Genomic DNA, 25,221 nt, shown 5'->3' on the forward strand with positions numbered 1-25,221 from the left:
TTAAACTGATGGCTTCACTTCTGGTCTTCATTGCTTGCTTTTCATTCTAGCTACTCAGTCATGGACTGATTACACCTGGGCTGCCAAGGTAATTAGTTGCAATTAACCTCTGTTGAAAACCAGCAGTAGTTTAGACTGCTTTGTCACCAGTGACTGAAGCAAATACGTAAAGAAAGAAACAGTTTTACCCCATTTAAATTTTTTTCAGTACAGACCAATCCTTTCTCATCCACTGTGAAATTTTAATTCAAAGCCAATTACACTGATCAGTTCAGCTTGTCAGCTCCATGCACTGTGTTGTCAATAGTCAGTGGCTACTGCAAGCATTTTTTTAATATTCACTGCTTGTCACCGGCCTGGCCCAAATCACGAGCCCTCCGCTCACTGACAGAATGTGACCACTGACAGCTGATTAAGCACAGTCTTATCTAATCCACCAGTTTTATAGAGGATCCACTCTAAATGCAGAAGTAGGGTTGTTATTTCAACAGTTATCACCACTGATCCAAATGCATCGGTGAGACCTGCTAACACGCACCTGACTCGATGCACGGAGAGATATCGAGATAAATATTTCCCCCTGAACCACACACCTGACCACTGTCACATGCACCATCGCCAAAGTCCATTTATAGTATCCTTTGAAGTAGTTTACTTGGCTCATTAACAATTTTTTTTTCAAACACTGCCAAATTAGGTCAGGGCATTAACCAGGGCAGCTCAGACAGGACCTCACTTCTTTTCTGCTGTAGTTATCAAGTGACCCTGCTGCAGTTAGCAAGTAGTGCTGTGTGATAACTGTGTGTCAGACTTACTGGTAAAGGGAAGGCTGAATTATAAACTGGAGGTCAAGCTGAATAAAGTGTGCTTGGCCTTGGTGTCTGCAGGATGTGGATGTTCTGTGGTTCAGTTGGGGATCATGGTGATGGTGGTCACCAGCAAGAAAAGGACTTTTAGCACATGAAGAGTCTCACATTTACTTCCTGTAGAAAACTGTTTATTATCTCATTATGTGTATTTGCATACATTGATACATTCTTATTACTTAGGCCTACATATTTAATGTATAACTCAACAATATGATAAAGATAATACACTCTGAGGTTCCCCTTACCACCACCAGTCGTCTCTGGGATCAGTTATCCCATTATCTTGTAGATCAGGAATTAACCAGGGACATTTTTGTGATGCCACTTTGAAATTCAGGTTTTTAAAATGTCTAATTCTGTTATACTATATCACAGTGTTCTGGGACTTCTGGTTACATTGGAACTCTGCAGTAGTCAGCACTAGAGTCAACTGGGACTCTCACTGATGTGCAGTAAAATGTTTCAAAAGAGAGGGAATGTGTCTTAAACTGTTTATGGTGGATGTAAAGCTTTATATTTCTGGTAAATCCGAGCAGATAGACGTGTTTCCAGAGTCTGTTTGCAATAACTTCACAGGTCCTCTCCTTTCTCCTTCCTCTGCACGTTACAATCTGTATGATGAGTGGTTTACTACACGCACTGCTTCAGTCAAGGGTTGGTTCATGTTTTGCACTGAGGTCCAAAGTAGCGTCTTAACTTTAGTGTAACATGGGCCGCCACTTTCACCCTTGTTGCCATGGCCATGGCTGTGTATATAAACTTCTGTTAACAAGTGGTAATAAATAAGTGTCTCACTCAAATAATACAGATATGGATTATAAAGTCCCTGTCTCCATACCAAGTCCTTGTCTCCATTTTTCTATACAGTCTATGGTCTATACCAGCATATTTGATCAGCTAATAACAATGTATAATCAGCACTAAATTAGTCTTATTTTAAAGTTATTGAGGACAGCTGGTTTGAAAAGCAGCCATAGCCATTATAATCTCCAGTGTAAATGACCAGGGTTGTACCTGCTCCATGGTTAAAATTTGTTTTGTCTGTGTCTTGCTTGAAAAGGAATCATAAGAGGCTTGTAGCACTAACTTAAATAGCTGGCTTTGCCTGTCTGAAGCTTACACTTTGGTCTTCTCCAGGTTGTGTAACAACAGGGTGCGAGGTGGTACAAGGTCCTTTGGGTTACCGGGACGTCAAGCCTTTAAGATTATGTGGAAGTTTTGTTTGCAGCAGTTACTCATGTCTTTCTAGTGCTGCTCTTAATGGGGTATGTGCTCAATCCTCCCACAGTTACAGTTCACAGTGTCAGTGCACGTCTGTCTGTCTTGATGTTTGTGCCATCTGCAGCTTCTTGCAGCAGCATATCCCCTAATATATCTAAGTGTAGTTGGATACTAAACTAGATTATCAATTAATCTTACAGATGTATGGATGTGTTTGTGCCACCGTCACCTGACTACTTGGATTTAAAGGGGGTTTTGATTATTAACCTGGATGCTAATTCAGAGTCGGAGACTGTCAGGAATATTTAGAGCGAAGCTGTTTTTGTCGGTTGCACCAGCGATTGCTCTGTGAGCACTGGGTCAGACACCAGAGCCAGGTGTAGGACTAATCTTATTGAAGTCTCCTGTTCATTGGCATGTACTCAGCTCTGCCCTGCCAGCTGGATTGGTGCTGCCTGAGAGATTTTCTCAGAAAAGGTTGCACATAATTGTTTTATACTTTATTGGGTTAAATGTATCTAATTGATTTTAGAGATTCCTTTAATTTTGTAACTTTGAACTTTGACTTTGACTAAGACTGTAATTCCTACTTAGGTAAAAAGGAGAAAGCAAATCCAAATTCTGATTCTGATGTTTCTAATGGAATGTCCCTTCACAACCCATTGTACCCTGTAATATCATTCTCCAACCTCTCTCAGAGCAAGCATTAGAATGATTTAAAAACTAGAAAGTAGGTCATTGGAAGCATTATGAAAGGCAAAATGATAACAGAGATATGTCCTTCCTTGTTCTGTCACTTAGACCTCTGTCACACACCATCTTACTCCAAACCATCCCAAATTACTCAAAGTAAAAAGAAAAAAAAAAGCAATACTCTTTTAACCCAATAAAGGCAGACATCTTGCTGACTCATGGCAATGGCCTTCTTAGGGCTGGTGCCAAGGATATTATGGGAATGATTCATTAAAGGACAAGGTTTTTTAGCTGGTTTTATCCAGCTTTCAGGGCAGCCTGACAGTGGGACATTTGATCTCAATTGCAAAGTGGCCCATTTCCCTCAGACATCACCACTGCAGTCTGTTTCAAGAGCCGAGCTCTGCCTTTTGGCGTGCTGGCCATGGGGCAATCAGCTGTTCCTATTTCCAGCAGCAGTGTTTACAAATGGAAAATGTGTGTTGTTTTCGGGAGGGAAATGAGGACCATTTTGGACAGACGATGTAAGCAGAAGATTACCTCGGAGCCCAATAGAAATGAATCAGGTATAGATTGATGGCAGCCACGGCTCATTAAGAAGGAATGTGTGTGTGTGTTTAATTGATGCACTAATTCTCAGCCACTCAGGAAATGGCCCTTGGGTGGGTCTTCCAAATGGCACACAAATATTTACTATGGACACAAACATTTTTGTAAGCACATCCATGCGAGCCTGGGCATGAAAGGTGAAGGGGAGAGACTGTGATACAGTGCAGTGATATCATCACACTGGCTAGTTTGGCTGGGTCCTCTTCCAGTCAGCTGGGCTTAGATGACTCATCAGTGTGCATGAATTCCTCTATGCTCTCTCTCAACCCCAAGAACTCTTTGTACTGATGAGTACAGATGAAGTTAAAATCCGCCCCCGCACTCCTCGTCCAAGGCCAGATGCAGGCCAAGAACTTAAGCACTCCAGCCCCCTTTTTGTTGGAGTCTGAAATGCTAGCATTTCAGTCATCGCACACTGTTCCTCTCATTCAATGGCTCGCCTGTGCTACTTAACACAAGAGCTCTGACTTTTCAGCATTCATCACATATCACGTTTCCTTTATGTGTGGTGCATCCATGGGTTTCTGTGTGCGCACATGGGGGCGTGTGTGTGTGCTATGCATGACTTGTTTGGTCAATGCATCCTAAGAAGTGGGTCAGAGTGCCCTAGTTCTCATTGTGTGGGTGTGCATGTGCCTGTGTATTGCATTTCAGTGTTATTCTGTCCTGATTGACTTATCTGCAAAAACATTTTCTTGCTCCGGCTCTCCTGCTGTTTGGTAGCACGTTATTCTCTTGTTTACCCCTCTCAAGGTGAACAAGAGCTTTTAATTCAACTTTCCTCCGGTGCACTCGTTCACTGGTGGAAGGCCTGGAACAACTGCATTTGGTCAGGTAGCTTATGTTTTGTCTTATTTAATCATGTCAGGGCATATTGAATTTACAAATAGCGGTCACACGGCATGTGTAAGTGAGCTACCCCGTTGAGTATGTGCAGCAGGGCTGGGCTGCAGATTACATGATATAATAGTGTTTAGGCATCGCCTCTCCTTTTAAATTCCTTTAACCTTGACTCCCCTTAAATGCAGGGAGAACACATCTGCCAGGCTGGTGTCAGACATTAGTAATACACACCACTCGGGCAGCATTGTCACTTTTTATTAACGCCCAGAGCTTTGCATGGACACCAGCTGTTGCATCAAGTGGAAAAGCCTTAGCGGTATGAATGACCTTGACTTTAACTGCCGCTCCTTTGGCTCTTCCCCTTTTTAATTCTTTTGTTTGGTCTCATACATTTTAAATGGCTTAAATGGATTACCATTCCTGACAATGAAGGTCATTTGAGAACTCACTTTTTTTTAAGATAAAAAAAAAGGCTGTATTACCAGCAGTGTCGCCGTGTGGTGTTTGGGGGGGGGGGGGGTGAAGGTCTCATTTTAAGATCTAATTGTCACATTTTCATGTCAACCTTCTGGTAAACTTGTGTATCTTAGGAATCAGCTGAGGTTGTAATGACCTTTCCTGCTCCCGTTGTGTCTTTTTAAGCACAAGAGGCACAAAACCGAGAGAAATAGATGAAGAGTCCACCGGCCAGAGGATGATGAAGCTCTCACCCCTCCACATCACTTGCCCTCCCTCTCACATGTACGTGGCTGACTATAGGGGCAAAAATCACTTTAGAGTGGTGCCTGCTCTGTCATTGGCTGACATTGTCAAGGATAATGGATAATCACCACAGAAACCGAAGAGCAGCTCATTGGTGCTGTGGTGTCCCACGGTGGGGGAGGGGGTTGAGGCGGGTAGAGGTCAGGCTTTTTGGGTGCCACCACCAATGAGATGACATGTTAACAGATGTATAAGGTCATTTTCAATGTATACACCAGGGGAGATAATGTAATAGTAATGCACACATCACGCACTCTGAGAGGGGAAAGGAGGAGGGCTGTGTGCTTTAGGGGCTCAGTGCAGAGGACAGCTCTCCCTATATTAAGGTCATTTATTTGTTAACGGAGCTCTGTCACGGAGCAGAACATATTTTTTCTTGCCCTTGCTGTAGCAGGACTTTTTGACACTGCTTCTGTCATTACACGTCTCTCAAGAGCCTGAAGGTCCCCACTTTTTTTTTTTTTTTTTAACAGAGTAATTCACACTCTATGTGAGACAGTGAATGCAGTAGCTGTGTTGTATATAAACTAATATAGCGCAGTGTCATAGTGTCCCTGTGCTGCCGTGTCTGCTCTGTATCGAAGCTTCTATGGGCAAAAACATAGACAAGGTCATCTGTAATTCCAAAGGTTCGCTGCTGGCAGCAGAGAGATTAACAGAATTTCCTATGTTGAAACCGTGTCAGTGTTTCTTCTCCATTTACATCTTTTCTCTCACTAACCAAACCATGGCATTTTAGTTAGTTTGCCAAGTTATGCTGAAGGTAAACATGTTTACTGTGGTGTTACTAATGTGGTGTTACAGGGGCATTCTATTATAATTGCGATAAGCTCACTGACGGGAAAATAGCCCTAATCCTGAGCATCTAAGATTAGCATGACAGCAGACGTCAGATGGCCCAGTGTGACCAGGTTGGCTTTTGTTGTTGTCAGATTTAGGTCAGCGGCTTAAAGATGGCCTTGAACTGTAATTGATGCTGATGGGCCCATCTCAGTTAGGTTTTTCTATTCTATACAATACAACACAGTCTGAGGAGTCTCATCAAACTGTGGAACAACCTGATTGTTTTCCAACTGCCCCTCAGACTTAATGGCGCACTGATGAACTTAAATCCATTTTCTAATCCCAGCTCATTTTCAAGGTGGCATTAAAAGTGCCACTTTGTTGCCCTTACTGTCATGACAACCTGTGGACCTTGGCCACGGGGGTGGATTTCAGCCTGATTAGGAGCCCGCTGCCTTGTTGTTTTTGGCCCTTGCTATTGCTCTCTGTGAAGTATTTAGACCGGTGGCTGCGTGGGTTGCTGTGGCCTTTCGTCATAATCAAGGGCTGCTGTCCTGTTGTGTGACCTCTATGTTGGTCCACTCAGCGGACACCAAAGGTGAGGACAGCATCGGGAAAGGACACGGACAGCAGCTGAGGCGAGGTGGAAACTCTGTATTAATTAACCTTTATGGGATGTGGCCAGGACTGTCGGAGGTGTCCTGTATCCACGGAAACCACGCTGACAGGGTTCAGAGCAGAGGTCTCCCAGGGCAGCACTGCTGACACTGTCATGGCAACTGGCACAATGCTCACCCTGGTGTCACTGGCGCTGCCCTCCTGACAGTGGTGTGGTGTGACAGGTGCACCTGATCCTTAAACCAGCCCTACCCCTCAATACACACACACACACACACACACAAAATACACACACGGCTGTCAAGTACAGCTTGTCTGTTAGCTATATCCTTGCTGTGATTCTCCACTGCCTTTGCACTGTACTCATAAACACAGTTCACATCCCATCATATCAGTTCATGTTTTTGCTCTTCACTTCTGATTTGAAAACAATTCAGCCTCAAAAGATCCACGCTTGCATAGCTGGCCAGGTGTGTTGAAAATTCGCACTGAGTAGCTACAACAATGGTTTTCACTAACTCTGTGTATGTGTAAGAGTATGCATCTTCATGCACAAATTTGCGCCTGTGGGTGAGTGGGCAGGCGGCTCCTGCTCTGTGTAGACTGGAGGTTTGCTTGGTGTGAGATGCTGCTCAAGTGCATAAGGAGCAGAAGGCGGTAGGGGGGATAATCCACTGAAATGACAAGCTGCATAAGAAATTATTCACAGCTCTCACAAGGCCCTTCACTTTTGAAAGACATCGCTGTGAGGGGCTTACAGCTCAAGACCTGAATGTTTTCAAGGTAGTGGTCTTGAATTTTCAATTTGGATCCAATCAGGCCTAATCTACATTTGTCGTCTGTGCGGTGGCTGTGAAGAGAGAGTGCAGAGAGGAGAGGGAGCCGTGTGCAGTCAATCTGAAATGTTGCTAAGTAACAGAGATGGCAGACAAGGTGGTGAAATGAATGTGATATAGTGCCTTGCAAATCCCTGCTTCTCACACAGTTTCTCCTTTTTCTCCTCTTTTCCTCCACCCAACCGTCCCTTCCCTCTGTTCTCGCTCTCATTCTCTTCCCTAGGTCCCCCATGTGAGATCTGCAAAGCTGAAAGGCGCCACTGACAGAGCCGCAGCCAGGCCTTAGGACAGACATCCCAAACATCCACAGCCACGGAATGTGTCAACATCTTTGTGGTGAAATCCCGCTGACTCCTCGCTTGCTACTCACATAAGCCTGGAGCTGGGCCTTCTGGGATCCTACGGTGTTTAAAGGCATACAACAATGCCTGGGAGGCCCACCTGCCCCAGATTGCCTCCAAATATGGCTGCTTTTTTATCACACTGCTGACTGTGCCCACGATACAGAGGGATCACATCCGGCCAGTGCATCCTTCAGCCTCCAGCAGACTCACTCTCTGCAATTCCCTGCCCTCTTTTTGTTATTTAGGAAGTACATGCCACTGTCAACCAGATGACCTAGTGGACATTTGTTTCCCAGTAGCCGTGCTGAACCATACGAGGGGATCCTAGTATTGAACATGACTCATGGGGAGGAGCCTGGCCCTGAGACACACAAGGATTCAGCTGTTCTAACTTATCTGGAAGGTTTACTGATGCATCCAGTGGTGGCCGGGCCTGGGGCCACGGCAAGCGGGAGGTCTGAGGCCGCCCATAGTAACCAGGAGCAGGGTGACAAGGTGGGCGGGCCCTACCAACTGCCCAACCATGGCCCCACAGCTCCCAAGGCTGGAACCAATGGGCCCACACTAGGTTCTTCACAGCACCTGAAGAAGGCCCGCCTACTCCGCTCTGGAGCCTGGAATGATCCAGGGAACCAGCGGATGAGTTCACCCCCAATGGAACTGAATGGTCAGGGGGGAGGCCTGCAAAATGGAGCACTAGAGGGATCTCCCCATGCTGGGGAGAGCACCCTGTTGGCTTCACTGCTTCAGTCATTCAGCTCACGGCTTCAGAGTGTGGCAATGTCTCAGCACTCTAATAAGCCCCCCAGTGAGTGCTCCTCTCCTGCCAAGGCACCACCTGCAGACAAAGACCCACTTCCTGTGTATGGGACAGCCTCAAGCCGCTTGAAGGGCCTTATGAGGAAGAGCAAACTTCAAAATCACAGCAACACACCTTATAGCCGACGGGGACACAATCAGGACAGACCCCCAGAATCACCTCGGTCAGCACATAGTGCCACGCCCCCCTCTGCTCCAGCAGCTGCTGAGTCAGTGTCCTGTGCAGAGCGTCTGAAAGCGGTGGCCAACATGGTGAAAATCCGTTCTAGTCCAGCACCTTCACCCAAGCCCAGTGTGGCCTGCAGTCAACTGGCACTGCTGTTGTCCAGTGAAGCCCATCTCCAGCAGTACTCCAGAGAGCATGCACTCAAAGCCCAGCTCTCCGGAAGATCTGCCAGTGAGAGACTAGCTGCCATGGCAAACCAGCAACATACCCAGGACAAAAGGCCACCTAGTGTGGGAGGGACTCTGCCTGGAGCCCCAGACACCTTAAGCTCCTTAACAACCCAAAATGGAATGACGACAACAAACACGATAACAACAACACTCTCTCGAACAGCCCTGTCGAGTCCACAGAGCCCCTCTTTGCTGCGTGGCCACAGCCAAAGCTCCCCAGCCACTCCCCCTCATGCTCCAAGCCACTCTCACAGCCAACCACCGAGGGAGAAGCGAGGCTTTGACTCCCGTCCAACCCGTCCCCCCCAGACATGCAGCAGCTTGCTGCTCCTGCTACTCAACAACCACAACAACCAGAAGCAGCTGACCAAGAATGGACACCTGGAGGACAGCTGTGGCATTCTGCCACCAAGCGGCTCCTCCTCAGTCACATCGGACAGTGAGTGCTCCACCCAGGAGAGGAGCCTGACCAAGGACAGCAGTGATGCAGAGAGTTCCTACTCGAGTTGCTCTCCTATTGACCTCTCCATGAGAAACCGGGCCAACACACAAGAAACAGGGCCCAAAGCAACCACCCCCTCTTCCTCCTTCTCCTCCCTCTCCTCTTCCACCTCTACCCTCTCTTCTTCCACCACAGTGTTTTCCTCCACCCCAGTTGCATTCTCTCCTCACGCCTCAGCTCAACCCTCCACCACAACCTTTTCACCATCCTCTACTGTTGTCTCTACTGTTTCCAGTGCTATTTCTTCATCTTCCTCTTCCTCTATCTCTACCTCCTCCCTTGACAAACTAACTGAATCTTTAATAAATAAGTGGAAGCCAGAGCCATCAGGATCAAAGTTGTCCAAGAGCAAGGAGTCTGAAATGAGCCCAGACCTAAAATCCCACCCTAAGGTCACACTTATGCAGCTTCTTCTTGATCGTAGAAACAATGAGATGGTTAATAAGAGTGTAGGTAACCAGGATTTGCCACTTGATATAACTATGGCCACTATGTCTCGAAGCCAACCAAAGGGGCTGGTGCCCTGGGAGGAGACCAGGACAAAAAGCCCCACAGACAGGCCTGTAGCCCCAGCCCAGCCCCTCTACTCACTTAACCATGACCCTAGTGGTGCCCTGTCCCCGTACTCCTACCCATCCCCCCACGTCCAGTCCAGCCCATTGGACTTGTGTAAATCTAAAACCTTCCCTGCTGAGAAGGCTTCAGAGCCTGCCTTCAGTGCCAGTAAACTGTTGCAGAATTTGGCACAGTGTGGCACAGCTTCTTCCTCCCCACCCATCCCCTCCAGCAAAGGGCCGGGCCAGGAGCTTGAGGCCAGCAGGCCCATTGCCCTGTTGGAAAGGCTCAATGCTCCAATTCACAGGACCACCACCACTCCACTCTCTGACAGACCCTCAGGCAGTGGCACACCTTTCAGTCGGAAGGAAGCTTCTCCTCCTTCATCACAGATTGAGAACCTTCTAGAGAGGCGCACCGTGCTGCAGCTCCTTCTAGGAACAGGCTCAGCTGCTGCTGCTACAGTCAGTCGCAAGGACAGGCCCAGTGGGAGGAGGAGTGTGGAGGTGGCAGGGGCGTGCTATGAGAGGAGCCCCAGTGCCTCCATCATCTGTGACACCTCCAATGGGCCGCCTTTGGATGTAAAGGTCAAAACGGAGATCATGGAGGGCGTGGGGCCATCCTCTGCCATGTCTGAGGACTTGTGTGGCAGAAAGAGGCCAAGTGGCTATGAGAAGAGTAGCCCCCTCTCAGATACACAGCAGGACTTAAAAACAGAACCACGGCCTGCAGAGGTCATAGCAAAATATGGCCTCCTGAGCCAGCTGCTTAAACAACAGACTGCTACCTACTATACCAGTGCTGCTATGCAGACTGAGTCACAGCCCAGACAGGTTAAAGAGGAACAGAGGGAGTATCCAAGCCCCAGTCCTAAGAAGAGACGCCTCTGCTCTGATCGGACTGACAGTTTTAATAATACCAGCTCTGCAAGAGCAGTGGACACTGGTGACACAAACATTTTTGCCTCTTCTGTTGTTCAGGAAGAGCCTGACCAGCAGAGGAGTCTGAAGGAAGAGGAGGCTCCATCCAGGAGCCCACCAAGTGAAACCCTCACCAGAGAGAGCCGGGGCTTCAATGTGCTCAAACAGCTGCTGCTCTCTGACAACTGCCTGAAGGAGCTTTCCCAGCAGCCCCGGGGGGCGCCCAGTCCTTCCGTCCTACAGGCCAATGGCAAAGCCAACGGCAGCATTCTCAGTCAGCCTGCCCATAATCACAGCTTCCTCCACCTGCCCGGCTGGCACCCTCACAGTTCCCTCAACTCAGGGCTACAGAGTAATCTCAGACCACTGCCCACCCCCCCTGCAGGTGACAGCCCTATCCGCTCCCCATGGAGCCGCCACCCAGCTCCATGGCCTGTCACTCAAAAACGGGACCCCCCTACTCTAGTCAAACAGGAGCCTGAGAGCCCTGTGCGATGGAGTAGTCAGGAGAATGAGGAGGACGAGGGTTGTGACTCAAACCCGGACTCTCCCCGGCTCTCACGCTCCAACCCTATCCTGTATTACATGTTGCAGAAGGGCAGCATTCAAATGAGGAAGGAGGTGAGGGACCAGGCCGAGGGGACCCAGTCTGTGGTCAGAGTGAAAGAAGAGCCAATCAGTGACATGCATGCCTATGAACACAGTCTGCGCTCCACCCCACAATCACCAACCCACAATGACAAGCACAGCCACGAGAGCCAGGGGCTGAGCCAATCATCTGAGTAGAAGTTGTATCAACTACAGAGAAACAACAAGCGGAAATCAAATTCATTGACTCTATTTTTTTTCTTTTTTTAATGACTTGCCAAATTGGTTTGATGAGACAAAAACAAAGAATGCAAAAATGATTGTCCATTTTTTTTATTAGTGGAATAGAGCAAGTTCAAATTCAAATGCACATTTGCATTGCTTTCTCTATTTTTAAATAGTGAGGTCATGGAATGGTACAAAACAGGTCTATCTTGGCAAAATGTCCGATTGGTACAAAAAATACTACACAACTCTCAAATGTAGTCTTTCCCATCAGTGATTATCATGCACTGCATTTTGTCAGCTATAAAGCCCCCCTTTACAATTCGGTCTTGTTTTACTCTTATTATTTGTACAATTTGGTCTTGCTTTACACTTATTATTTATATCTTAATTGCACACATATCACTATTCCATGTCCTCTTTGTTGCCTGCTTTAAAACATTCAGAGAGAACATTTCAAGCAACATTTATTATTAATGACTCCAAAAATGTTAGTGCTCAGTTCAGAGGGCATTTATTTATTTTTCTGCATCAGAACATTTTCAGACAGAGTCCCATCAATTTTAGATAAGATTCCAAATAACGTTGTTTTAGAGCAGGCACAGCAGTCTATTACAACGACGTACATGATATGGTCATTCAGAGGAGGTGGTCGACAACAATATTCACACTGCAATAGCTTCAGTAAAGATCCTACCATGTGAACGCTTTGTCTTGTTTTTTCCATGGTGTAATTACCAATGGAGCGGGAATATATCAACAGGGGTTTGAATGGTCACAACTCATTTCGTTTTGCTTTTATTTGAACTGAACTTTTAAGGCCAACATTCGACGGTGCAAATTCAGGGTAATGTGTTTGCAGATTGTGCAGTTTTGAGCAGATGGGTCAACAGAGCATTTGTGGTGCTTACAGTTGAGCAACTGTGTGTAAACAGGTTTCTAGAGCAACAGTTAAAGGCTGCAGTGTCTGAGAGACTTATCTTACCATCCTGGGTAAACCCACACCACTTTTTTTTTCATGCAGACAAAACGTTTGAGTGTGAAGCACATGGCTTTTTCTTTTCATTTCATATAAAGGAGCACCCAGAGTTTGCACTATCGAAGCTGAGTTCTCTGTGTCCTTTCCAGAATAATTTAATGGCATGTAATTAAAAAAAAATGTCAGTATTGTTATCTGTTGAGAATTTAACAGTTTGTGATTTAATTTTTTCATCATTTCTTAACTGTTGTGGTTTATGGACATCTTTTTATTTTTGTGGCAGTCTCTTAACTCATAAAAAGTCAAAAGAATTGCATGATAATAAAGAGAAGACCACAGGTACATCTTTGTTTTCAAAGCAGCTGGATATGTGTACCTGCCCCCCAATAATCACCAAGACATGTTGGTGTCTTGAGGGATATCTGGTATCTAGCTCCTTATTTTGATTGTACTGTATTCTTTTCAGTTATTTTCACACACTGCTTTATCCATTTAGTCTTGTGATCTTTTTAATACATATACCTATGATGAAGTACGTCTCTTCGATTATTAATACATTTTCACAACGGTTAAATATATTTGTGTAAATAGTACTTTCAGTATGAAAGATGACTATTTTGTAATGTTTAAGAAAAGATATTACCCTAGTTTTTAATGCCCTGATATGTAAATATGAATTATATGCGTACAAGTGTACATACAAAGGCAGAGGATGCTATGCCCATCTTTTTTTTCTTCTTTTTTTTTTTTTTTTTTTTTTTTTTTTTTTTTGGTTGGTTTGTTCTTTGCATGTGTCTCTATGTGGTAAATGATAATCTATCCTGCCCTGTGTTGTGTAATAATGTCTGACTCTCCTCACTGCTGCCTGTTGCATGCAGACGCATGGGAACTACCTGTGTATCCCTACTGGTGATGGGGGAAAATGTCAAGTCTTAAAATAGGTCTTTTTTATCACAGAGAGAAGTTCGTTTAGAATATGAACAGTCTCTAAATAACCACAGACTGTTGAGCAAGTTGATAAAAATGTGTGAAAAATAAACGTGCATTGAATATTTTTGTGATTTTTTTTTTTTTCTTTTCTGTTACTGGTTAACAAAGCTCTGTGAAAGAGCTCGGGGCTATAGTGGGGGATTGACGTACAATCATAGATCTGCATTGTGCATCTAAGAAATACATTTGTAGCAGCAAATATTAAAAAAAAAAAAAAAGATGTTTCATTTTTTCATGTGAAGACCTGAAACATTATTTCATTTTTTATGTTTTCATTTTTGGTGTTCATTTGCACTGATATCTCAGAAATAAAGTACTAAAATGCATGACCTAGTATGAATGTGTTCCTCTTTTTCTAGTCTACCATTCAGAATATTTTACACTATAAGGTGTTGATCTGGGGGAGGCTCTAGTCTAACACATTTGTATTTCTTTAAATTATATTAATACATGTGTTTAAACATACTGTCTTGTTCAAGAGTCATGCGCAGCCTAGTTTTATTCCATATGAGTGGTAAGTATTACAGAACATATTAACATTAAGCAGCCGAGAGGGAAAGTTATCATACGCATCCCACAATCATACTTGGGCGTTACATTAAAGTATTGTATAACTAAAGATGAACATCAAAGTCAAATTCATTTTTGTGAATCAAAGACTAAAGTAGAGTGAGAGGATGTCCTGTATTTGCCCCAGATCTTCTGCTTCTGTAGTTGGCTGCTGGTCACTACAGTGCTGAGTCTTAACAAAGGCAGGAAAGACACTGAGAGGAGGGAGGACACAGAGAGGTCACCAGATGTACGCTGAATACCCAAGGATGTGCCTCACAAAATGGAACACATCTTCTGTTTAGAGCCAGAAATAGATCTCATTGTACCGTCAAAGCAAAACCTTAATTTGTGTTTTGGGTCCTGAAACTTGTCCATTTTGTGATCATTTTCTTGACTTGAGGAAAACAGCCTGTAGCGTGAGACTTCCTGAAGGTGAAGACGAGTTCAAGCTAAACCTCCCTTGCACTTGGTTTGAATATGAAGTTCAGTGAGTGAACAGACGGCTTTTTGTCTGCAGTGCACTTCTGAAAGCACAGCGCAGTTCCTCAGCCCTGACTTCCCTTTTATTTAATCCTCCCCATGACTGAGTGCACTCTCTTTAAACTCCACGTAACCTTTCCCCTCTGTGAACTTCTCCATTTCAAGATTCTTATCAAGGCTGAACCACCAGTAACCTCTTGATTTCCTGTGATTGCTGAAGCAGCGGCAAACATAAAGGAGGGAGCTACAAGTTTAAGCTGAGGTCAAGGTGTAAAACTTGACAATCGGTTGTTTGTCTGTGGCTTCTCCCTTTAATTTCCTGACCTCAGCATGAGGCCAAAAGGATGTGAACACGGCACACCAGGCCACCAGTGACTCAACCACAGGCCAAGGACTCGGAAGTCCCACAACAGGCATTTCATAGTTATGAGACCTCCAAAAACTATTTCCTGGCATTACAGATGCTTATTCTCTGACAAACAACTTTAATGACTGCACTTAATGTGCTCAGTCAAGGGTTTATTTACATGGGAACAAACAAACTGTTTTTAAAACACCAACTTCACTTGTGCTTCGATTTTAGTGTTAATGAGTTACCTACTTGTTAGGTGCTTTGTTTATTCACATGGAGGCCATACCGAGCTAACACTTGTGACTAGCTGTCCTGGTGATTGGTGTGATAAATATGCTCACAGATGTTCGATCACCGGCTCCTCATACATTGTTTGAACTCTGAGCCCACGGTTTGACCTCATATGTTATGTAAATACACAGAGAAATAGAGAGAGAGATAATGTAATTAGCATTTTTATGGGTCACATGACCCCTTTTGGGGAATAATAAAGAATGAATAAATATAAAATGCTAAAACGCCAGACTCTTCCTAACAGACACCAGTAAAAATCCTTCTGTACTTTGCCTGAAGCCAGTGTTACTGCTGTGCCTGGGTGAGTGTAAAACACATGAGAGCAGCGCCTCAAGTTAGACAACAACAAGAAAAAAAGAGGTTAAAGCAAACACCTGGGGAAACTCCTGCACTGAGAAAGGATGTCAAAGAGGTTTATTTTCCCAACCTTATACTGGTTCCCCCAGTGGGGCCTTAGCTTTTGAAGATGTACCTCTTTGTGAAGTCTGTTCCTTAACCTCCGGGGTCATGACCTTTTGGCCTCTTTCTTGCCCTGACCTGGCTGATCCTGTTTCCCGGGACAGGATCAACTGTTGGCCTGCAGCTGTGGCAACTGCCCTCCCAGCCCCTCTCTACACACATACACACACAAACCACATAACACACCACCCCAGCACCTTCCTCCTCCACCCTCTCCTCCCCTCCCCTCCCCAGTGTTACACTCAGGCCATTCTTCTAACACTTCATGTAAATATGACAAGTGGCAGAGTGGCTTAGTCCTTTCTTTTCTCTCATGTCTGACAGCCTCTTAAACTTCTGCTTCCCATGACCTCCTATCTACATGCACAAAGCAGTAATTAGTCATAAATAACTAATAAGCCTAATGTACACAGAAACAATGGCAATGTATTATGTATTTATATAGTTGCTAAAGTCAATAATAGCTATTTTGTAAAGTGTCCTTACTGATGGCCATGTGCAAGCATGCAAACAGTCCCAATGTAATATTCATGATGAGTGAGAGTCCCTGTAGTCCACAGAGCAGCCTGTCAGCTTGAGGGATCTTGGCTGACATTGAAAGAACATGGATGGTAGTTGCCATGTCCGATAAGCACAAGAGTAAATGTTTTACAAACTGGCTGGGGAGAACTAGCAATGTCACTCTCCTGTCTGCCAGTGTCTTCTACCTCTGCAGAGCATTTCTGGTGGTTTTGATTCACATGGATAGCAGCAAATCCTCCTCTGCGGTCTATATTTTCAGAGGTGATTCATTTCACTCTTAACCCCTAAACTTCTTCTCAGTTTGAACCTTGAGAGCAAACAATTAACAGTCATCTCACCAATTTCTAACACTTTCATGTGAAAAGGAAATGTATTTACCACTAATTTCCTGTACGTTTCATCACAAACGATAACACTGTGGTTGATCTGCAGGGTTGTGAACTTTTCAAGTAAACATCTGTCAAAATCCCCTGTTGAATGAAAAAGGGCAGTTCAGTGTCAACCAGTCTGGCTGAGACCAGTTTCAACGTGAACTTTGTGCTGTGGGGGTTAAGGGCCATTTAAAATGAAGCATGCCAGATTTAACTCTTGAGTTTGTGCGCTGATGTTCAACTCAGAGTTCAGTCATACAGCTAAAAAAATAATACAGCTGCATCTGGTGTTTAGAAAGCATTTCCTTACATTTCAAAAGCAAAGTCAAATTTCACAGTATTTAGTCTGTATATTTAGTTAAATTGTAGGAAATGAAGAAGGGGCATAAATATGTTTCTTTGCTGTTGTTCAACAACAACTATGGGATGGATTACCAGGAAAGTTTGTGCAGACATTCATGGTCCTCACAGGATGAACCAGTCTTTCTTAGCAACACCAGCAGGGTGAAGATTTAAATTATCCAGTGAAATACAATAAGTTCTGGATTGAATAACAAACATTTGTGTGCAGACATTCATGTTTATCAGAGGATGTTTCCTCTAGTGAGTCCCTGACTTTGATTTAGCACCACTACCAGGTCAAAATTTTGTTAGTTGGAAACCAAATACCTGAACAACTACCAGCAACCCCATCAGCCTCAGCTGTCGCTTGTTTAGTGCTAATAAGCAAGAGTTAGCATGTTAACACACTTAACTACAGTAAGATAAGATAGGATAAGATAAGATCATTAACATGCTAAACATTATACCTGCTAAATATCTGCATGTTAGCATTGCGATATTGAGGACATGTTGCCATGCTTTTGTTAGCATATTGAGCTTAAAGCACCACTGAGCCTAAATACAGCCTCACACAGCTGCCAGCATGGCATTATTATATTCAATATTTTATGCCTGAAATAATTTTATTTGTGATTTTTAAACCCCTTCACAGGAGCTACATTTTGAGTGGCTATGTATCGTATATTAGACATGCTTTCAGCCTCATTAGCACTGAGAACAGGCGTGTACATGTAACAAATGAACAGATAAAGTATCTTCCACATGCAGTCTCTGCCACCGTGGAGCATTTTTCTCATTTTCTCTTCAAGATAAGGTAAAATACTTTTCTGGTTTTGGCCATTAAAACTTAGCTTTAAAACAATCATAATAAATATGTAATGCAGCTTGTTGTTGATGGGGGCTGACTGGGGGAAGTGTTCAATGTCTATAAGAATTAAAAGCTAGAAAATGGCTGAAATCCTCACAAACAAAGATCTTGTCAGGATGCCCAACATCCAGCCACGACAGCATTTAACTACTTCATTCTTTACACTGTCATAAAATCAATGCTCATATTGCACTCTGGGGAAAAAACAGCGAAGGCAAAGGACACAATCAGTGTTGTTTATAAGGAAGTGAACTATGTATTATTGCTGCCATGACTGTTTCCAACAAAATACATAATCCTCGCTGTGCCGCTCAGGTAAGTTAGGTTCATATTTTCTGTATCACATATTAACATCTATGATTGATGTTTGTGTCTGTGTGTGATATTAAATACGAGGATCAGCAACTAAAATCTCTGTGTGACACTGTAATTTCCCCTGACCGCAAAAACACACTGAGGCTTATCTTGTTTATATGAAGACCAAGACTTCATATATGGTCCCATGGTTTAGTACGAGGAAAAGATGCCTTCAGACGACACATCACTGTTCATGGTTTCATGTTTTATGACAGATAAATATCCTGCTGGGAAATTATAAGTTGGGAGTGTTGATCCTAGAGAGATTGAATTTGATTGATATACTGATTGACTGGCCACTATCTCTATAGATGCAATGGCTAGGATCCACGTGTGGCTACATTTCTTTTCTGGTGTGCTAACTCACATTTTATTAGAAAGTGTGTCAAATTATGTGTAATTGGAAACCAGAATCAAGATTTGCCATTTAAGAAGCTGTACACTTTGTGCCTTTAAAAATAGTGAAGTTTTAGTCTGTCACACTTCTATCAAATTTCAGAGCGACTGTGCCAACTCATTTAGACTTAAAGCCATTATGTGATAAACTATACTCATGAAATTATCACAACTCAGTTTCATACAGTACAGTGACCAGTACCATGGTCTGTTCTGGAGTGAGTGAATGAAGTTGGATGATGATTTTTTTTTTCAGCCAAAACCACAGACATGTAATTGCTTCAAGCCCTAAGTTAATAAAAAAAATAAGTCCACAGCGTCCATCTGCAGCCTTAAGGCCTGGCCTGTCTTTAAACCCCCCACAGTAAAACATGGACTGTGAGTAAAACCTGGCAAGTGCACAAACAGACTCAAGAGGGCAGCACAGAGGAGACCGCTATGGACGAAATTCAACATTTTGTTTCCAAAACACTGTCGCAATATAATGTGTATACAGAGTGTCTGCCAATTCAATCTGGTCTGTTTGCAAAGGGTCTTATTTTAGCGTCAGACTAGATGCCACGCTTGGTGACATTTGCTAAAAAATGAGACTCCTGGGAAAAGGACTGCTTCTCAAAATATTTTCATCCATTCATTTTCTACACCTGCTTACTCTCTTTCAGGATCCCGAGGATGTGGACGCTAATGCAAAGCACGCACTGGGTGAAATAAAGTCATAATCAAACTAGAACTTATAGCTAAAGCACTTAAATCCCCATTAATGAAAGATAAATATAGTGATTAATGTTGGTATAATATTTGTGCAGGCCAAAGGCTAAAGACATGGCAGGACAAGTAGATATTCACTAGAGCATCAAGAAGTCAAAGAGCTGCTACAAATTTGAAATTTGACATTAGATTTGAATCACAGTATGTCTCCTTAAAGGGCCCCAATTTCAAGAGACATACAGGACCTGAAAAGTTTGGAAATTAAATGTATCAGTTATTTTTACTCACTTTGCATGAAATGCACATTTTAAATATGCTTTATTTTGTGATTTTTATTATCATTGATTTTCTAGATCTATATTAATGTGCTGCTGTGATATACAGTCCATGTTATTTGTGGTGGATTACTGAATCAGACAGCGAGCAGGGGGATTTTAAATATCCTGGTGAGAAGAGTGAAGCTATTATCATACAGCCCTCAGGCTCGCTTTCAGGATCCGTTTTGATCTTCAACAAACAAGTCTGAGCTCTTTATATATATCAGCTTGTCAGCCAAGGATCTATTCAGACTGCAGCGGCTACTGTTTGACTTTGCCAATTGATTCATCAACTTATTTTCTGATTAGTTTCCTGACAGCTTCCCAGATTCTCTGACTGATAGCTCTACCTCCTGCCCCGAGGTCAAACTGTGTGATGTGTCTGCGCAGACAACAGGGCTGTTTTAGGAGGCTTTCTGGTGTTAAAGGTAACCTTCACACACTCTGGTTTTCAGTCAGTTTTTATTATGCCGCACAGAGAAATTGCTGGAAATTGGACGGAGACTTTGTGACTTATAATACGACTTGATTTACCAAATGGAATCATTTTCATGATTCATTTCCTTTTCCACGTCCCTGCTGTGACTGTGTTGATCTGTCATTACACAAGCTGGAGCTCCAAAGGAGGATGTTGCCCTCTGCTGGACAAAAGCTGAATGACACACAAGGAATAGCTAATGTTTATGCTGAATGAAGCACTGCGGCCATGACAACAGCATATATTGATATGGAGTATACATATATTTGTGCATGTAAAATAGAGTCTAAATAGACATGATTTTTTCAATGTGCAATCCTTTTTGTAATAAAATCGCAAAATGCAAACTGAAGAAATCCTCCTTCTTGCATTCCTCTTGTTGTTGCTTAATCCTTCCACATAACTCCATAAAGTTCGGACTATTCCCATTAATATTTATATGTACTACTTAGATGACACAGTTCATGTTAACAAAGCATGCTGACTACTTCAGTCATAACTATTACAACAATGCTATTCCTGAACATCTAAAGGATGACCCAGTTCTGTGGAAGAGGACTGTTCTCTCTCATCTTGCACTGAATTAATAACAGCTGACAGATTTCAGTGCCCAGTGTCTGGATGTCGGTGTTATTTTATCTGTCTGAATAATTAGGCCAGAAATTAGACAACTGAATTTAGTGTCTTTTTCCACAAATTACAAAACCTGTGTTGTTCAACCAATGAGACTCCTGTGCTTTCATCACAGGAATGTACACAAATCAGCTAGTTTAAATATCCTCTCAGAAATTACTGGGAGAATCTTGAAAGAGGACAGAAAAAGGGACGGCTGATTACTGAAGGTGACAGTAATATCGTCTTATTCTAGATAATTCATAGAGCTATTTTATTACTATTTAAACTGTTTGAAATGATCTTACCACATTGGCATGTTTTTTTTTTTTTTTACTTGTTTTAAAAGGATAAGACTTTTAGGACTGAATAACAGACACAAATGTCTTGGTAAAATGAAGATATTAGTCTTAATGTTATGGTAACTCAAGCAGTTAGATAAAGGTAGTAAAATATTCCCCCTGAAATGTAGAGGAGTACAAGTATTAAGTAGCAGAAAATGGAAATACTCAAATACTTAAGTACCGTGCTTGAGGGAATGTACTTAGTGACTTTCCACCAACATGATCATCTGTGGTTTTGTGGTAGCCATGGAGGTGATCTACATCTGAATCTGCCTACAAAGTCCACATTTCCATATGAAACCAAGTGTATTGAAATTGTGAGTCTGTTCAATAACAATTGCATGCAGGTTCTACAAGTTTGTGCTGCTGTTACAGCACCTCCTGGAGGCCAGAGGATAGCTCTCAAAAACAAAAAGGTGGGGCTGGGGATGAAGAGCAGTACGTAACAACAGAATATTTCAGTGTAGTTATACTGAGGGGCAAATACTATAGGGTTGTAGGAGAATGAAAGAGAATGACAGGAGGGTAAAATGAATCTTTTGTAAGATCAATATTTAAGAACTGAAATGTTCAACTACTCATTCATTAAAGGGATTTTGTGTAAAAAAAAATATCATACAACAGTTGTTTATCATGATAACTCAGTGGGTCAAATCTCTTTGATTTTTCTGTTCATATTTCTAATAACATGATGAGTTATTGACTTATCAACATCTCAGAAATCAGGCAGTGAGCCTACTTGTTTTTATTTAATATAATATATTGTCATATTTCATTGGATGGATCAGTCAGACTTTAGACTTTAGAGGTTAAACTTGATGAAAATGTTGACTTACTGATTACTTTGTTTTGTCTGTGTTGGGAACATAGTGCATCATAACCAGTTTGTAAGGACCTGTTGCAGAAGTCCTTTTCCCTGAACGTCAGTTCACAGGAAACTGAAATACCACAAACAAAATATCAAGTGCACCTTGAGAATTTGGTGCATAAGAAGAACAAACAATAGCTAACACCTGCAGAGCCTAAAAACTTAGCAAATGATGCAATGAAAGGAAATACAATTTTCACAACTCTGTCTGCAGAATGTAAAGGATATTTATCTTGCGTGCTTTTATCTTTCTAACAGAACAATTTCAACAGCAATTTATGGTGCATTTAATGAAAACAATATGTAAAATGAAGATATTACTGGTTAGGACTGGTTTTATGTGACAGGATTGGGTGGGTGATCAAAACCAGCTGAGTGTCATCTGTAGTTGGTAGTGCAATATGCTTATTGTTTCATTCCATTCCTATGAAGAAAACTGATACAGCACAAATGGATGCTGCAACATATATAACACCATGTACACGTTCAGAACAGAACCACCAAGGGATAACAGAGTGAAATATAAAATAATGAACAAATATCTCCACACGCTTATTGATGGCACCACACGGGGCATATTTTTGCAATATCACTAAAGCATTGACCTAAATTAAATTGTTTGTATATATTCAGTGGTTTCCATTTTGAAAAATGTTGAAAAGGGGCTAAAATGAATATTAATATTAATATTAACGCTAAGTTAATGTTAAGGAAGAACATTCCCAGGTAAGGTGGTGCTCCGATGAAGACACACGTTCACGACATAAAGCAAACCGAGGTAGGATGTGGTCAGTAATAACAGAACACACATCTGGCCCAAACTGTGTTGTTATTTGTTTATCAGTGGTTTCCAAAAAATAATAATAAATAAATAAAACTGTGACGTAATTGCAGTTTAGACAGGCGTGAGTAATCGATCCCAGTTCTCAGGCGGGGAAGAGCAATGTTTTCATGCCTGCTGACAACCTGCGGTAGTCACTCTGCCATGGCGCCCGCAATGACGCTGACTGAGGAGGGGACATCATAGCATCGTGTTTTAATTCGCTTTTGTGGAAATTATCCAGTGCGTTTTGCTACTCTGGTTTGAATTTAATTAAATTTATATCTGAACCGGCCATGACCGTGGAGCAGAATGTCCTCCAGCAGCATTCTCAGAAGGTAAGCTCACAGAAGCTAACTTGGTGGCTAGCTAACTTTAGCCTAACTGTATAGGTACATAGTTTTAAGGCTCAAAGTATGGGCAGAGCCGACTAACCAGCCTCATGGCTCGTCGGGTTATCCATTAATTATTGTTGTGTTAGGGTTACAGGACACGCGTTGGCTACGTTAAGGAACCGCTAGTAAATCACAAGGAAATATGTTTAAGCTAGGCCTGACGTTATCCTAGCTCAAAGCGTTATCCAATATTTTGCTAGCTGTTAGCCAGTGTTAGCTAACGGCACCACATCGAGTTAAGTTAAATCAGAGCGTTGCTCGTTCAAGTTGTGTGACGTTAACGATAGCTGCCAATTCATACCATCGGTATGGACAATAACGATACCTCGCTCGGTAGCTTTAGCATACTGGACGAACTGTGTCGTCAACTGAAATAAACAAGGCCAAGTGACAGTGACAGATTTAACGTTTGTGTCATCAACTTCGTAGTATTGACTAAGTAAATCTTTGTTTACCGGGGCACTTTACTGAAGATATTTCATGATGTAGGTTACCGCTAACGACAATGTTTAGCTTGACGGGGTAGATATCCGTGTTTGTGTGTTCAGATGTTCCCTAGGTTACTCATCACATATCTGATATCTTTGTTTACAAAGTATGGCCAGCGGCGAAGGCAGAAACATAGCCCAGCCTTGACTCTTGGCGGGGCTTGAGTAGCCTTTTAGTAATCCAAGCGTGTAATGGTTCATAACCGAGAAGGCAGATTGTTAGGATAAATTTGATCATAAGTCTCAATTTACGAAAGTGCATTAAGGGTCCATCCCGTTGCTTCAGCTGCTGGTTATGAGATTTACTCTGTGACCACCATGCCTAGCATTGCACAGCTCTGGTTAGTTATGTAACCACTTGACTGATGTTACTAAAACGTGGGTAATATGTTTGCTCTCTTAGTCCTAATGAAAAGAATAATACTTTTTTTTTGTGTAAGACTTATACAGGCATGTTTTACTACACTGTATTCAATTAAGTTTCTGCGGTATAGGTACTCTGTTAAACCAAATCTGACAGACCTCATTTACCTATAAAACAGAAGCTAGCAGTGTGAAGTGAAAATCTGAGGGGCTGAGGGCAGTTAAAAGTCTGGAGCGAAGGCTATAATAAATTCCTAGCCTTCCATTGATGACTCAAGCTTAAAAGTAGCAGTGTAACACAAACCCTATTATGCAGTCTGACCTTTCCAGAGCTGAAATCAAACCACAGCTAACAACACTGACAGTGAAGATGGGCTAAGAATGGTTGACTGCAATTTTGTTTCATACTTGACTTAACATTTATAAATGAGTTTTATTAGAGTTGATACTGATATTAAGTGTCAGCATGCAAAGCTGCTCAGGTCTGATTTGTTTTGATAATAGGAGTGTGTTGTGGGATTTGGTCATAGCATATAGTCAATCCTTGCAGTTGCGGTCCATCATTAAAGTGCCTCGTGAGTGCAGGGTGTGGTGCAGGTTTTCATGTAATGACCTGTTGATAGTGCGATGAGGTCATATTGATGGACTCCTAATCCAGGCAGAGCAATTTGTTTTTGTTTGCAACCCCTTCACATGCACATTCAAAACAGCCGTGAGAACCTGAGAGCGGAGTCACTGGGAATGCCCCCGTCTGTGGCCTGCTGTACAGTCTCAAAGTTGTTCCCTGTGCCATGCAGAGAATTCTGTGGTGTAGTTCACAAGCTGTCACTTACTGGCTGATGACCAGTGTGACAAACAGCCATGCCAGACATGTCACATGGAGATGAGAAGTAAAGTGTGAGTGTGTGTGTGTGTGTGTGAGTGAGTGAGTGAGTGTGAGAGAGAGAGAGAGAGAGAGAGAGAGAGAGAGAGAGAGTCTGAGTCTGAGTCTGAGTGAGTCTGAGTGACTGCTCTTGTGGTTAACTTGGCCCAGATCTGTCACAGGTGTAACTTCCCTCACATTTCACTGACCGAACCATCTTTCATGCCAACAAACCTATATCCACCAGTCTTTGCCTCTGACCAAAATCCACCAAAAGTGGTTGAAATATGGCAACTGTGTGAGTTATAATGCTTTTAATTGCATTTGTAGCACTGGATCTCCACACTGCAAGCATCAGCAACTGTCATAACTATATTTGCTCTAATTGGAGCCTTTGGAAAATGCTTGTTTTCTTCAGAGG

At 42.9% G+C, this 25,221-nt stretch overlaps 2 protein-coding genes across 5 annotated transcripts in view; both read left to right on the forward strand.

Moving 5' to 3' along the window:
- The window catches only part of nrip1b (nuclear receptor interacting protein 1b), a 35,893-nt gene extending 22,007 nt beyond the window's left edge, over window positions 1–13,886 (forward strand). For both annotated transcript variants that reach the window (XM_071460650.1, XM_071460649.1), the window contains one exon: window positions 7,458–13,886. In XM_071460650.1, coding sequence (XP_071316751.1) covers window positions 7,915–11,556 — 3,642 coding nt within the window. In that variant the 5' untranslated portion in view covers window positions 7,458–7,914 and the 3' untranslated portion in view covers window positions 11,557–13,886. The remainder of the gene's footprint in view (window positions 1–7,457) is intronic.
- An 8,918-nt stretch (window positions 13,887–22,804) lies between these two features.
- Window positions 22,805–25,221, forward strand: part of usp25 (ubiquitin specific peptidase 25) — a 29,001-nt gene continuing 26,584 nt past the window's right edge. Inside the window, exon 1 of one of the 3 annotated variants that reach the window (XM_071460656.1) lies at window positions 22,805–23,030. In XM_071460656.1, the coding sequence (XP_071316757.1) occupies window positions 22,989–23,030 (42 nt within the window). In that variant the 5' untranslated portion in view covers window positions 22,805–22,988. The remainder of the gene's footprint in view (window positions 23,031–25,221) is intronic. The other 2 variants (XM_071460658.1, XM_071460657.1) reach the window with 2 other exon arrangements.

Source organism: Trachinotus anak, unplaced genomic scaffold (assembly GCF_046630095.1).
Source record: "Trachinotus anak isolate AG129_WGS33_773 ecotype Australia unplaced genomic scaffold, CSIRO_AGI_Tana_v1 ptg000024l, whole genome shotgun sequence".
Classification (NCBI taxonomy): domain Eukaryota; kingdom Metazoa; phylum Chordata; class Actinopteri; order Carangiformes; family Carangidae; genus Trachinotus; species Trachinotus anak.